The 16,451-nt window shown below is 42.6% G+C and overlaps 1 protein-coding gene across 2 annotated transcripts in view; it reads right to left on the bottom strand.

Moving 5' to 3' along the window:
• Positions 1–16,451, bottom strand: part of ATG2B (autophagy related 2B) — a 253,132-nt gene that overhangs the window by 101,989 nt on the left and 134,692 nt on the right. For both annotated transcript variants that reach the window (XM_033950876.1, XM_033950877.1), the window contains exons 21-24: positions 16,067–16,217; positions 2,939–3,141; positions 495–575; positions 297–403 (exon numbers count right to left, since the gene is read on the bottom strand). In XM_033950876.1, the coding sequence (XP_033806767.1) occupies positions 297–403; positions 495–575; positions 2,939–3,141; positions 16,067–16,217 (542 nt within the window). The remainder of the gene's footprint in view (positions 1–296; positions 404–494; positions 576–2,938; positions 3,142–16,066; positions 16,218–16,451) is intronic.

Genomic DNA, 16,451 nt, shown 5'->3' with positions numbered 1-16,451 from the left:
AAAAAAGGTTTGGACAAGTTTCTGGAGGAAAAGAGCATAATCTGCTGTTGAAACAGATATGGAGGAATTCACTGCTTTTCCTGGATCAGTGGCATGGAATGCTGCTACTATTTGTGTTTTTGCCTGATACTTGTGAGTTGGATTGGCCTCTGAATATGGGATACCGGGCTAGATGGACTATTGGGCTAGATATCCCTGGGGTACGCGTACCGAGTGTTGAGAACTTGCGAGTTAAATCACTTTCAATATTGACACCCCCCCCCCAAAACACACAAATTTATTAGTTTTGTTTTCACCTGTAGTCAAGTGCACAACTCCAGAGATGAATGTGAAAGGTTGTAATTGAGGCCGGGGGACTATATCCCAAAACTGGTTCATCAGAAATATTCAAAAACTGTGAAATCTGTATTAAGAAAATCCAAAAATGATTACAAATAAAACATGTGTCATAGTTGTAAATACATGCTGAAGAAATGAAATGGGAATGACTGAACCTGCTCATGCCAGCTTAGTCCTGAAGGCAGCACTCTATGCTGAAGGGTTGCTCCTCTTAAGCCCACTGCAACCAAAAATTCCTATAAGAAGAAACACACTGAATGATCACAGGGCAATACTGAGTCCATACATAGTTTGCAAGCTCATTTTCAAAATCCATCCATCTACCTACCAGCTTTCCATCTCTCTCTCACTTCCTTTCCAGTCCATCTCCCCATTCTCTTAGCCTACCCCCAAGTCCTCCCATCCTCAACTATTAACCCTTTCCCAGCCTTCAATTGCTTAGTCTATCACTAATTTCTCTCCTCTTCCTTCACTCCTCATTCAGCATTCCTCCTTCTCTTGCATCAATAACAGTTCCTATGTCTCTTTCTAGGAGCATTTCTCTATGCCAGCATCACCCTTCAACAGTATCTCATACTCTGCCCCCAAAGCCTCTGCTCACTTCAACTCTTTTCCCTCCATCCCTCACCCAGCACCAAAGACCGACAGGCTGCAGCATTTAAACAGGAAGCACTGGGAGGCTGAATCCTGCCTTCATCTTCATTCAGGCTTCCTGTAAAGCAGTGGAAAATGACCCAAGCATGCATGAATGTAGTGGAAATGCTTTGGAGCATGGCACCTATCCACCTGTATTGTCTGGTTCTATAGAACCTATGCCCTCCTACTATGCCACTGTTCTTACTACAATTTGCACCTCTGAATAACTTTTATTCCAACAGCATGTTTAGACATTTGCTTAAATTTCATTTCATGGAACAGAAAACACAAGGGCTCTACCTAACTTATTATGGCTTTATTAAGGCCATTTTTGGAAACAGGGTTAATTTTGTTTGCTATAACAAAAGTATGAAGGACTCTTTGAATAATAATTGTTCTTTCACGTTCAAAGTGAAGAGTATGTTTTGTAGATCAGTGATACAAAACTCCTACTTAAAGGATGTGAATAAGACACAAGGGTTTAAAGATTTTTGCAAGGCATAGGGGGTAATTCTATAATAGTGTGCCTATATAAAGGCACCCAGAGGGCACCTATTCTAGAATACTAGCAAAACAGATAAAATGTGTGCGTATAATTTAGACATGAGCACTTACACCAGCTACAGGGTTGGTGTAAATAACTGCATTTAAATGCTGACGATGTGCATATTAACTTACTGTAAGTTAATGCAGAAGCATTAGTCCTGCCTATGTGTATGCCTACCTGTAAAATACACACTATGTAACATACGCACATATCTGTAGAAGAGTCCTTAGGTGGAATTTTGTCATTTATACACGAATATTTCCAAGTTTCAAATATTTCTTATTTGTCTATATTTAACACTTAACCAGCCAGATTAACTGCATGCGTAGGAATGCATAAAAGTCAGTCCTGAATTTATGCAGTAACCTATAACCAGATAAGTGCAGATTCAGATAGGATCTTATTAAAAACAGTGCTTCACTGTAGAACAATGGGTATCAACCCACAAGTGGAAAACAAATATTTTTTTATAACTACCCCCCTTTTTATGAAGCTTCATTAGGGTTTTTTATCACTGGCCATGGTGCTAAAAGCTCCGACACTCAAAGGAATTCTAGGATTAACGAAACGCTAAAGAGTGGTCTTTTCCCAAACTAACTAAAACACATAATGCTAAAAAAACATCAAGGGATATATCAGCCAGGTATCCAATTATAGACCTGGGGCGTCAATATCATTTTTGGTTAAGATATTAGAAAGCCTACTAACACCTAACTAAATTCCCATTTAGAAAAATTTTATATTCTTCATTCTACTCAATCAGGTATCTGTAAGGGTCACAGCACAGAAACTCTTCTAGAAGTCATATTAGACATTGTTAGAACTAATACCTCAAAGAGTTACAGAGTTTTGATACTACAATTTGACCTATCTAGTGCCTATGAATTAGCAGATCATGTTCTATTGACAAGAATATTGCACAAAATTGGTATATCAGGGAACATTTTAAGCTGTTTTAAAAAACATTTTTTTAAAATTTCTATCTTGAAATTGATTATGATTTGTGTTTATTATATTTTAAGAAATTTGGAAGTATACAATGTTTGACTGGGTCTGTTTCCAGTGATCTGCCATGATCTCATAAAGGCTTTGGTGGAATACAAATGATAATGTAATGTAATATCACTCATCGATGGTGCCATCTGAGCAGTTCATAATTCAATTATATAAAATAAAATGCAAAATCCAGTTAGTCTAAAATCTGACAAGTGTGCAGAAAATCATTGGCTACATTCTTCTGTATGTGCACATATATGTACATATGCTATTACTTTAAACATTTATGCACACAATCGGAACATAAATGTTAGTGCCTACTTTACAGAATTAACATCTTGGCTTCTGATCTGAACAACAAAATTATATGACAACTCAGACCAGAGCAGTTTGTTAATGCTAAAACCTAAGTACACAGACCTTTATGTTGCTCTCAGAGTTATCGGATTGGATTTTCACTGCAATAGACAGCATGCTTAAGCTGTCCATACCAACTCCATCAGAGGCACTGTGTGCACTGCCGCACTCTTCCCCAGAGGAATAAATAGTAGGCTCCAACCAATGTGGATGAAACATGCTGGGCAGTTGGACCTCAGCTAGTAGGACAGCTCCATCCACCATGCCTGTAGAAACAGAATTAATAACTGCATTTCTTAGTCTTCCAAAGAAAATGGTGTGTGTTCCAGCTTTAAAAAAATCTCAAAATGATTGTTTACAATGTTCACATAGATCCCCTCCACCCCTGCCTGCAAATGTAAATATTCAGGTGGAGTCCGAGTCCGTACCTAATGGATTGCAGGACAAATCTGAAATAGTGCAAAATCCCATTGTAGCATCTCAAGGGACTGATAACTTAGCTAAATTGCAACTGGTCAGTTTTGATATGGCTGAGATGATTTCCACTCAAGATATTCCTGAGGGTGATATTTCCTTAAAAGGTATTTGGTGAGTTGTCGCCCGGACTGAGAATTTGCTTAAAGGGAAAGTAGCACAATTATGTACTTTTTCTAGTCAAGTTGTGTCTTCTGTCTCTGCATTACAAGATGATGTTACAAAAATTAAATCTGCTAGTGAGGAGATGCAAAATCAAGTGAAAGTACTTCGGTTAGTACCTCAGCTGTGAAAGATAGTCTGATTTTGTGTGTTAATAATCTACGCCTTTTAAATTTCTCTTGTTCATGGTTACTTTCAGCTGAAATATTGCTTAGAAAATATTTTGGGGAAATTTAAAACTGGAAATATCCAAGTCAATTGTATTTCAGAAGGTTATGTACCTGCCATCATCACTAGTGATGTCAACTAGAGCAGTGTTTTTCAACCTTTTTTGGGCAAAGGCACACTTGTTTCATGAAAAAAATCACGAGGCACACCACCATAAGAAAATGTTAAAAAATTTAACTCTGTGCCTATATTGACTATATATAAAGTAATTCTCTTGAATAGGAATCAAATAAACACAAAGAAAGTATTTTATAATTACTTTATTATGAAATAAAAATTATAAAATACTTTATTCAGTGCGAAACCTGGGCCTGTTTGGCTGAACACAAAGCTGATATTCTGGCTGGAATCGAAGAAAGACACACACGTAGCTCTTCGTCAACAGCTCTCAGTCTCTCTCTGTATTTGGTTTTTATAGCATACAAAAATAGACAAATATACCCTCCATCCTTTTTATTAAACCACAATAGCAGTTTTTAGCGCAGGGAGCTGCGCTGAATGTCCAGTGCTGCTCTTGACGCTCATAGGCTCCCTGCGCTAAAAACCACTATTGCGGTTTAGTAAAAGGTGACCATATTGTAAAATATAGACAGCAGATATAAATTCAGAACTGTGCATAGTAAGTGAAGGGAAGTTTTCATCTCTGGGAATTTACCCAGTTAACTATTAAGTTATTTGGGCAAATTCCTTTGAAAACTGTGGTAATACTGCCTCCACTTTGCTAAATTTAAAATAAAATCATTTTTCCTACCTTGTCTGGTGATTTCTGGTTGCACTTTCTTCTTCTGACTGTGCATCCAATCTTTCTTCCCTTCTATCAGCCTGTATGCTTTCTCTCCTCCACACCTCATTCCCTCCCCCAACTTTTTCTTCCTCTCTTCCTGACCTTTCTTTCTTTTTTTCTGTTTCTCTTCTTTCCTTCTGTTTCCCTGCCTGCCCCCTTTCTTTCTTTCTCCCTGCCGTTCCCCAAGCCACTGCCACTGCCGCTGCCATCGGGGAACAGGACCCACCAATGGATAACAGGCCCCAAAGCCGACGCCGACGCATGCTCTCCCTGACGTCAATTCTACAATCGGAGAGGAAGTTCCGCCCAGCCAGGCAGCGATTGGCTGGCCCGAACCAGGCAGCGATTGGCTGGCCCGAACTTCCTCTCCGACTGTAGAATTGACGTCGGGGAGAAGAAGACTTATCGGCTCCATAGATTAGATCGCCAAGACAAAGTGAGTCCTGGGTGATCGACTCACTTTGCCTTGGCGAGCTACTGGCGCCCCTGCCTCGGGCCCCCTGTCAGCTCCGGGCCCGGCGGCCCTGCGGCACACCAGGCAACATCTCGCGGCACACTAGTGTGCCGCGGAACAGCGGTTGAAAAACACTGAACTAGAGGACCGGCGGATGTAGCCCCTGCATTAGCAGCTAGGGAACTCACTGCCTTCTTAGAGGACATTCAAGATATAATTTCCACTCGGTCAACTTTGTTGGTAACTCTCTTGTCAGAAGGAGATAAATTACTAGTTTTAAATAATTACTTTAAATATAAAAAAAGTTGTTTTTTGCAAGCAGCCAATTCAAATTTTTCCAGATGTAACGAGAGCTACAATTCTTGGCCCTGAAATTCAAGGTTTTGGCTATTGGAGCAACTTTTTTTTCCTGCGTTTTCCCAGTAGATTTATTTTACATAATCAGGGAAAACAATTTATATTTTTTGATCATTCTCATTTGGAGAAATTTCTATTGGAACATGAAAAAAATGGTAATTAAAACAGAAAATGGAACTCAATATTTATAGTTGAGTGCTAACTGGATTTCCATCAGTAATTATTTACTTTTAGTTTATCCTTGCAAATCTCTCCTTGAAGTGGACTTTAGAATTAGTTTCTTTCTATTAGTAATATTTCTTGTAAAATATGTCTCACCAATATTATTCTTTTTTTGTATATCTATACTTGATACAAATGTATAACTGAAATTACTAAATAAATAAATAAAATGTTCACAAGGCGCTTACACTGAGTAATATAGCTTGGCACTGTCCCATAATTTCCACATTTTGGACCCAAATATGTGAGCAAAGAGAGACCCTGAAAAGAAGATTGTGCTGGAAGCAAAAACACACAGTAAATTAAAAGCAAAAAGCTGGGAATTGAATCAGTTGGAATGCTAGATGACCAAGTGATAAAAGGGGCCCTCAGGGAAGACAAGGTCACAGTAGAGAAAGGGGCTCTCAGGGAAGACCAGGCCATAGCAGAGATATTAGATGAATTCTTTGCTTCGGTCTTCACCGAGGAAGATGTGGGGGAGTTACCGGTGCTAGAAATGGTATTCAATTCTAATGAATCAGAGAAACTCAAAACAAAGTGTTTGAGGAAGAAGGATGGGGGGAGGGACAGATTTCATGTCAGATTAATTGTATTATCAAAAAGGGATGTATAATTATATATAAATTTGGAAGGAATATTTTATTGATATGGAAAAGGGTGGGAGGTGGGGGGGAATAAAAACATGCATAATAATATTATTTAAGAATGCCAAGTGTGTTATGTAAATTAATTGTAATAATACTGTACACTTGTTGAAAGAAATAAAAAGGAATAAAGATTTAAAAAAAACCCAAAAAAAACAAATCTCTGTAACACTGGAATATGTAATTGGTCACTTTGAGAAATTGAACTGCAACAAATCACCTGGACCAGATGGTATACATCCCAGAGCACTGATAGAATTGAAAAATGAACTTGCAGAGCTATTGTTAGTAATTTCTCTCTAAAATCTAGAATTGTACCAGAAGCCTGGAGGGTGGCCAACATGACACCAATTTTTAAAAAGGGTTACAGAGGTGATCTGGGAAATTATAGACCAGTGAGTATGACAACATACTGGGCAAAATGGTAGAGACTATTATAGAAAACAAAATGCGAGAACATATACATAAGGATGGATTAATGAGAGAAAGTCAACATGGATTTAGTCAAGCGAAATCTTGCTTCACCAATCTACTGCATTTCTTTGAATGGGTAAATGAACATGTGGATAAAGGTGAAGCAATTGAACATAAGAACATAAGAAATACCTGCACCGGTTCAGACCTGTGGTCCATCTAGTCCGGTGATCCACACACGCGGAGGCTCAGCCAGGCGTACCCTGGCAAATACCTTAGTCACTCGTATCCCTCAATGCGTCCTGCAAGAAGATGTGCGTCCAATTTTTCCTTAAATCCTAGAATGGTGGTTTCCTCCACCACCTCTTCCGGGAGAGAGTTCCAGGCGTTCACCACTCGCTGTGTGAAGCAGAACTTTCTGACATTTGTCCTGGCCGTGTCCCCTCTCAGCTTCAGTCCATGACCTCTAGTCCGAGTCTGAGTCACATTTGACAATGTGAATAACGTTGTTTCTTGCTCACCATCCTTTCCCCCTGCTAGCTGTTCTTTCACCCTCAGGCTGCATCAGGGCTGTGGACCAGTGTTGCGACGTTGTGTTTTCACGCTCAGCACGGCCCTGACGCAGCCTGAGGGCAAAACGACAGCTAGCTTAACTTTGGCAAGAGGACTAAGAGAGACAGCAGAATTGAGTGATAACGATTCACACTGCGATATTTTCAACACGCCCTGCCCGGGATTTGAGAGCTAAATCCTTGTTTTTTAAGAACTTTAAGCAAATAACAGTTAACAACAGTTAAAGAGAAGGACAGGAGAGGGAGCATGAGCCAGTGAGGTTAATTCCCTTTCCAGTGTGATTGTTAAAGATTATACAACACACGGGTATCTGAGACTCTGCCCCTTTGATACTTATTAAAAGCGATTAAGGTGTTTTAGGAGCGTTTCACAGCAGAATAACACCTCTGAATAAATTGGATGAAGATTTTGAATTGTTTTTGAGAAGGGTATTTTGTAAAGAAGTATAGGTTCTTTCTCATCCTGTATATAATTTTGGTTAAATAGTGGGGTTCCCCAGAGGTCTGTGCTGGGACCGCTGTTTTTTTAAAATATATTTATCAATAATCTAGAGATGGGAATAACTAGTGAGATAATTAAAGTTGCTGATGACACAAAATTGTTCAAAGTTGTTTAATCACAAGAGGATTGTAAAAAATTTCAAGAGGACCTTGTGAGACTGGCAGACTAGATGTCAAAATGGCAGATGATATTTAATGTGAGCAAGTGTAAAGTGATTCATGTGGGAAAGAGGTGCTCGAACTATAGCTACATGATGCTGGGTTTTATGATAGGAGTCACTGCCCAGGAAAAGGATCTAGGTGTCATTGTTGAGGAAACTTTGAAACTCAACTCAATGTGCGACGGCGGCAGCTAAGAAAGCTAGAATGTTAGGAATTATCAGGAAAGGAACAAAAAACAAAGATGAAAATGTTACAATGCCCTTGTATCACTCTATGGTATGGCCACATCTCGAATACCGTGTGCAATTCTGATTGCCGTATTTCAAAAAATATATGGCAGAACTAGAAAACTTACAGAGAACAATGAAAATGATAAAAGGGTGAGATGACTTCCCTATGAGGAAAGGCTACAGCGGCTAGGGCTCTTCAGCTTGGAGAAGAGACGACTCAGGGGTGATATAATAGAGGTCTATAAAATGCTGCGTGGAGTGGAATTGGTAGATGTGAATTGCTCGTTTACTCTTTACAAAAATACTAGGACTAGGGGGTATGCGATGAAGCTACTAAGTAATAAACACCTTAGAAAATATTTCTTCACACAACATACAATTAAATTTTGGAATTCATTGCTGGAGAATGTAGTGAAATCAGTTAGCTAAGCAGGGTTTAAAAAAGGTTTGGATAATTTCCTGAAAGAGAAATCCATAGGTCATTATTTAGGTGGCCTGGGGAAATCCACAGCTTATTCCTAGGATAAGCAGCATAAAAAGCAATGTTACTTACCGTAACAGTTGTTATCCAGGGACAGCAGGCAGCTATTCTCACTAGTGGGTGATGTCATCAGACAGAGCCCCGGTACGGACGTCTCACAAGCACGTGTTGCTTGTAGAAACTTAAAGTTTCTAGATGCCCGCACCGGAGATCCGGGCGTGTCTCCTCAGTTCAGGTAGCTAGCCTGAGAAGCCAACCCAGGGGAGGTGGGTGGGACGTGAGAATAGCTGCCTGCTGTCCCTGGATAACAACTGTTACGGTAAGTAACATTGCTTTATCCCAGGACAAGCAGGCAGGTATTCTCACTAGTGGGTGACCTCCAAGCTAACCTCAGTGGGATGGAGGGGGAGTTGGCGACTTAAGAGAATAAATTTTTCAATACTGTTTGGCCAAACTGTCCATCCCGCCTGGAGAGGGTATCCAGACAATAATGTGAGGTGAATGTGTGAACCGAGGACCAGGTGGCAGCCTTACAAATTTCCTCAATTGGTGTTGATCTGAGGAATGCTACTGAGGCTGCCATTGCTCTGACCTTATGGGCTGTGACCTTACAAGGAAGTGATAATCCAGCCTGGGCATAGCAGAAAGAGATACAAGCCGCCGTCCAATTAGAGATGGTGCGCTTTGATACGGGTCTTCCCAACTTGTTAGGATCGAAGGAGACAAAAAGTTGAGGAGTGGTTCTGTGTGGCTTGGTGCGATCCAGGTAGAAAGCCAAGGCACGTTTACAGTCTAGAGTGTGAAGGGCCGATTCTCCGTGGTGAGAATGGGGCTTAGGGAAGAATACTGGAAGTACAATGGATTGGTTGAGATGAAATTCGGAGACCACCTTAGGCAGGAATTTCGGGTGAGTGCGGAGGACCACCTTGTCATGATGGAATACTGTGAATGGTGGGTCCGCCATCAATGCCTGGAGTTCGCTGACTCTGCGAGCGGACGTAAGGGCTACAAGGAAAAGCACTTTCCAGGTGAGATACTTAAGAGGGGCCCTGTTGAGAGGTTCAAACGGGGGCTTCATGAGATGGGAAAGGACTACATTGAGGTCCCAAACTACTGGGGGTGGTTTGAGAGGAGGGTTAACATGGAAGAGTCCTTTCATAAATTTGGCGACCACCGGATGGGCCGAGAGGGGTTTCCCTTGTAGGGGCTGGTGGAACGCCGCAATAGCGCTCAGGTGGACTCGTATGGATGTGGACTTGAGCCCAGATTGAGATAGGTGTAGGAGATAGTCCAGCACGGAGGATAAGGAAGCTCGCTGAGGTTCCTTTGACTTAGAAACACACCATGAGGAGAATCTGGTCCATTTCTGGGAGTAGCATTGTCGAGTGGCGGGCTTCCTGGAAGCTTCCAAGACCTCCCTCACTTCTTGTGAGAATTGGTGAGGGGTTACGTTGAGAGGAACCAAGCTGTCAGGTGGAGAGACTGCAGGTTGGGATGAAGTAGTGATCCTTGATGTTGAGTAAGTAGTGAAGGAAACACTGGAAGTGGTACTGGTTCCCTGCTGCTGAGTTGAAGTAGGAGGGAGAACCAAGGTTGTCTGGGCCACCGAGGAGCTATTAGAATCATGGTGGCCCGTTCGAGTTTCAGCTTGACCAGAGTCTTCTGGATCAGCGGGAATGGTGGGAACGCATATAGAAATCGTTTCCCCCAGTTCAGTAGAAAAGCATCTGCCTCGAGGCGATGAGGAGTGTAGATCCTGGAGCAAAACTGAGGCAGTTTGGAGTTGTGGGGAGCCGCAAAGAGGTCTATCTGAGGCGTCCCCCATTGCGTGAAGATTTGGTGAAGGGGGCTGGAATGGAGAGTCCATTCGTGCGGTTGTAGCAGACGGCTTAGTTTGTCTGCTAAGACGTTGTTCTCCCCCTGGATGTATACTGCTCTGAGTAGGGCGTTGTGGCGCACCGCCCAGTCCCAGACTCGTAGAGCTTCCTGGCAAAGGAGGGCCGAGCCCGTGCCTCCTTGCTTGTTGATATAATACATGGCGGCCTGATTGTCTGTGCGAATGAGGATTACCATGTCGTGAAGTAGGTGTTGGAAAGCTTGGAGCGCATTGAAGATGGCTCTGAGTTCCAGTAGATTGATTTGGTGTAGTCTTTCCGCACTGGTCCAGAATCCTTGGGTGCGGAGACCCTCCAGGTGGGCCCCCCATGCATAATTCGACGAATCGGTTGTGAGAACTTTCTGATGGGGGGGAGAGTGCATCAGCAAACCTCTGGATAGATTCGAAGAGGTCATCCACCAAAGTAGAGACTGCCGAAGAGCAGGTGTGACTAAGATGTGTTTGGATAGTGGATCGGACGTCTGATTCCACTGTGATGCCAGGGTCCACTGGGGGATCCTGAGGTGGAGTCTGGCAAAGGGTGTCACATGTACTGTGGAGGCCATATGGCCCAGGAGCACCATCAGCTGTCTCGCCGGTAGGGTTTGGCGAGTAGACACCGACTGGCAGAGATGAAGAAGAGACTCCATGCGTTGCAGAGGCAGGAATGCTCGGAGTCGGGTGGTGTCCAGGACCGCTCCGATGAAGGGGAGGGACTGGGTGGGTTGTAGGTGAGACTTGGAGAAGTTGATCTCGAAGCCCAAATTCTGGAGGAAGTAGGTTGTAGCCAAGGCCGCCGAAGTGACCTCTGGGGCTGACGGGGCCTTGATGAGCCAGTCGTCGAGGTATGGGAACACCTGTAGACCCCTGTCCCGGAGTGCTGCGGCCACTACCACCAGGCACTTTGTGAAGACTCTGGGGGACGAAGATAGGCCGAATGGTAGCACTCGATACTGTAGGTGCAGATTTCCCACCCGAAATCTGAGGAACTTTCGGGAGGCCGGGTGAATGGGGATGTGAGTGTAGGCCTCCTTGAGATCCAGGGAGCATAACCAGTCGTTCTGCTCGAGGAGGGGGTATAGAGAAGCCAAAGTCAACATGCGAAACTTCTCTTTGACCAGGAACTTGTTGAGGGCCCGAAGGTCTAAAATGGGTCGCAGGTCGCCCGTTTTCTTCGGGACGAGGAAGTACCGGGAGTAAAACCCTCGGTTCAATTGGTCTGACGGGACCGGCTCGACAGCCCGAAGCTGAAGTAAGGTTTGGACTTCCTGAAGAAGAAGGGTGGTCTGCGTCGAGCTTGAAGGATACTCTCTTGGAGGATGGTCCGGGGGGACCCGGTGGAATTGAAGAGAGTATCCTTCTCTTATGATGGTGAGGACCCATAGGTCCGTGGTTATGGCCTCCCATCGATGGTAAAAAAGATGGAGGCGGCCCCCTATGGGAGAGGCCGAGGTTATGCTCCCGGGAGGGGCGTCAAAAGGGCTGGGGAGCCTTAGGTACAGCCGGTGGCTGAGGTTTTTGCTGAGACTTCTGGGGAGGTTGTCTCTTCGCAGGCTGTCTCGCCTCAGGCGTTTGTCTGGGCATGTAACGCCGCTGGTAAATCAGGGGTGGCCTGGAAGGTCGAGACTGTTGAGGTTTGGGTTTGGGCCGCAGGATGGATTGAAAAGATTTTTCATGATCCGACAGCTTCTTGGTAACAGTTTCGATAGACTCATCGAACAGGTCAGCTCCAGCACATGGTACGTTGGCGAGTCTGTCCTGTAGGTTGGGATCCATATCGATTGTACGGAGCCATGCCAGGCGACGCATAGCTACCGCGCTTGCGGCGGCGCGTGCCGAGAGTTCGAATGCATCGAAGGAGGATTGCATCAGCTGGAGGCGTAATTGGGAGAGGGAGGCTACCACTTCCTCGAACTCGAATCGAGCTTGGTTGTCTATGAACGGAGTGAACTTGCGGAGTACCGGCAAGAAGAACTCCAGATAGGAAGAGAAAAAGAAATTGTAGTTTAGCACCCGTGACGCCATCATGGAGTTTTGGTAGAATTTTCTACCAAATTTGTCCATCGTTCTCCCCTCTCGGCCCGGCGGTACAGAGGCGTAGACCTGGGAGGGATGAGAGCGTTTAAGGGAGGACTCGACCAGTAGCGCCAGTGAGGGTCCGTGAGTGAAATCGCGCGTTGGCACTTGCTGCACTTTTTAAACCCGGTGATTGGCCGGGACATAGGCCGGAAAATCTCCGCCGCGAGGTCGAAGCCAGTGGGCCTGAGCCACGTGGCCGGCCCGTTCGACCCGCCGGAGGAAATAATCTTCTTTTTTTTTTTTTTTTTTACTGAAAAAGAAAAGTACTGTTAACTGTAATTAAAAGAAAGCGAAAACGCGGACAAGGAAGGCAAATTTAACTGAATTCAGCTAGCGCATGATGAAGTTGAACTTCTCAGCTCCGCGGAAAAGAAAGAACTGAGGAGACACGCCCGGATCTCCGGGTAGGAAGGCACCGGCGCATGCGCGGTGCGGGCATCTAGAAACTTTAAGTTTCTACAAGCAACACGTGCTTGTGAGACGTCCGTACCGGGGCTCTGTCTGATGACATCACCCACTAGTGAGAATACCTGCCTGCTTGTCCTGGGATAATCTGTCTTACTACTTGGGATCTAGTTAGGTACTTGGGACCTGGGTTAGCCACTGTTGGAAACAGGATGCTGGGCTTGATGGACCTTCGATCTATCCCAGTATGGCAATTCTTATGTTCTTATCCCTAATGAGGCAAGTAAATCACCATTGCTGTATCCATGTACTTTTTATACAATTGTATTTCTTCACTGATTGTCCAGTTCTCTTTCATGTAAACCGCCTAGAACTGCTGGTGTTGGCGATATAAAAGAATAAAGTTATTATTATTATTATTACAGTGGCACTAAAGTGCCAGACTTGTTGTCTTCAGCACAAGGGATATGACTACCTCAACTGAAAAGCAAACTGAATATGTTTTCAGAGGGCAAAGGTTGGCGAGTATGATGATATAGTTGTCCATTTGGGAAAAATTTCAAATCGGTAATTTAAAATGAGGAACTAGCTGAAGTCACACTGTAAAGACGAAAGACAATAGAGCTGAGTTTTGTGATGAGAGAAGAATGGAGCCCTGAGAGCAGTGACAAGAGCACAATGAACATTTAAGAAACATAATTAATTACAGACAGAGGCAAAGAAACAAAACCAATAGAGAGATGACAAAGATTGAGAAAACCTGAGGAAAAGCAAGCAGGTCTTATGAGAAGCCAGGTGCCCTGGAAAAGTAGATAAGTTAGTAACTATGGAAACAAAGTTAATAAAGTTAAAATATTACTATAGGACAAGCTTAATAGAGAAATGTGAAAGTATAGAAAATTCCAGTAAGCAAAGGAAATCTCAGTCTGTACTAGGCACATAATAAATTGTGTATTTTTATTTATTTATTTATTTATACACCACTTATATTCAAAGTGGTTTACATTCAGGTACTTTATCATGTTTCCCTATCTGTCCTAGTGGGCTCAAACTCTAGCTAGTGTACCTGGGGCAATGAAGGGATTAAGTGACTTGCCCAGGGTCACAAGGAACAGCAAGGGATTTGAACCCACAACCTCAGGGTGCTGAGGCTGTAGCTTTAACCCCTGTGCCACACACTCATTGATAGGTTAGAAAAAATTATAAAAAAAACAGTGCAGCAATACAGAATTGAGATATTCAGTCCTGAGATTTAGTAAGCAACATCTCCCTTATACAACTATAGCCTTATTGGGTCAGACCAATGGTCCATCAAGCCCAGTAGCCCTTTATCATCTTGGTCACTATTCTTTGAGCCTTTTCTAGTTCTGATATATCATTTAAATTGCTACATAAAGGAAATTTACTTATACTTGTGCAAGTCTTTTTTTGGGTAGTCATTCTCTGTTGAGTGGAGATTACAGCCTCTCCAATTCAAAGACCATATTTGTAGCCATGCAGGAGCATGGCTGACTTTTCCAGGTGAGAAACATGGGAGAGAGCTACAGTCCTGAAAACAGGGGTAACTAAAGCAACCCTGAGAGTTAGCAGTTTTCTTGGTGAAACATTATTTCTTCTGGAAAAGGCCCAAACTATAACTGAATTCCGTAGCTATGACAAAGAACTTGATTCTGGAACCCTGAATAATAACTGAGTTGCATAGCACAGGCTTTTTATTCAGAACAGTTGATTACTACAAGGCTAAATTTTTTCCCATAAATCTTGCTAGATAATAAAAGAGAGCTGTCATAATATGTCAAATGAGGCTGGTGTCATTTGCATTTAGAACAATTAACTGTGAGGCAATCTAAGAAACTCCAAAGAGAAGAGTTTCCCAAGTAGCAAAATTAAGGGAATGGAAATGAAAAAATTGTCCAGAGAAAAATAGAGGAGAGATAGAACTTACCTCATGAGATAAAACAGCACCTCAAATAACAATGCAAGCACTCTGTCATACACAGAAGGCAAAATGAAAGCTTTTAATCACCCTGGCTCCAAACAAGGCTCCAAAGCTTTAATCACTTTATCACCCTGGCTCCAAACAAGCTTTCAACATACTGAAAGGAGCATAAACTGTCCATTAAGAACCTCCTGCTCTACTGATGCACAGGTACCAATGGCGTGATAAGCACCAAGGAGGATCTTCACAATCCATCCACAACCCACTTAAGACAGAGAAAGATACTGAACATTCTATGGCTGCCTGATACCCTTAAGGGGCAAATCACAAAGAACTACTTTCTTTATCTACATCTGCTGGTTAATGGACACAACCCACTAATTCTGGACTGATCTGATATGGACAGAAAGGGAAAAAAAGGCTTCTTTTTGCATATAAAACCAGCATTACCCATGGGAAAACCTTTATAGAGATAGTGCCACAGAACATTTCCTCTCACTGCTCTTGTACTAACCATATGGAGCCAGGATAGAGAAAAGGCATCCAGCAATACACAGTCATTATTGTCCATATAGTTAAGCAGTTTAAGTTAGACCAGACAGAATGATGTTCTACCTTAAATCACATAGCTTATATGTACAACAGCTGAATATCACACTACAGTCATAGCAGGTTTTTCAAACCCCCATAACCAGTTGTTTTGAGGGGTTTTTTAAATGCTCACGGCGAACACTGAGTATTAACTTGGAGTATTTATCTTGGCTATTCTCAAAAATGTAATTCTCACTACCCTCTTTATAATAACTAATTCTTATTATGTCTTTTCTTCCTTATATTAAAGTTCCTGTAAACCGTGCCGAGCTCTATCTTTATGGAGAGGATGTGATATATAAATTTAAGGTTTAGTTTAGTTTAGAAACAACATTGCATCAACTCAAAAACAAATTGAACATGTTTTCAGAGGGCAAAAGTTGACAAATATGATTATATAATTGCCCACTTGGGAAAAAAAATCAAATCAGTAATTTAAAACCATATTTCTAGCCATAAAGAAATATGTTTCATTGCAGCAGAAATGACAGAGGAAGCAGGACATATTTCACCTTTATCTGATAACTATATAGGCAGTTAAGAAATAGAAGAAAACTAGACTCGGTGAAGCCTATTGTAGTATACAGCTGTGTGTAAAAATACCACACACTCTTACCTTGATGGTAAAGACTGAGGCTGCCTGTCTGCAGACAAATGTAGTGCTTGTTTTCAAAACCCTCATATTTGGTCACACTGAATAATGAACCACTGCTGAACTCCAACCAGAATTCACCATGTTTGCCTTCCATCATTCTCCCATCATCCTTCTGGGGGAGAAATTAAAAGACATTTTTATTACACAGTAAGTCAAGAGAGCTCAGACAAGGAAAGTTAATGTTATTCTGCTAGTTATATTAATCCAAAGATTCTACGGTATAATAAGTCGCATGAAGACAGATCCCATATTTGCAAATGCTCCAAATTCGAGCATTTAACAATCGTTTAAGAACATAAGAAGTTGCCTCCACTGGGTCAGACCAGAGGTCCATCGCACCCAGCAG

The sequence above is a fragment of the Geotrypetes seraphini genome, chromosome 7, assembly GCF_902459505.1.
Source record: "Geotrypetes seraphini chromosome 7, aGeoSer1.1, whole genome shotgun sequence".
NCBI classification, from domain to species: Eukaryota; Metazoa; Chordata; class Amphibia; order Gymnophiona; family Dermophiidae; genus Geotrypetes; species Geotrypetes seraphini.
This window is presented reverse-complemented; position numbering and strand designations above follow the sequence as displayed.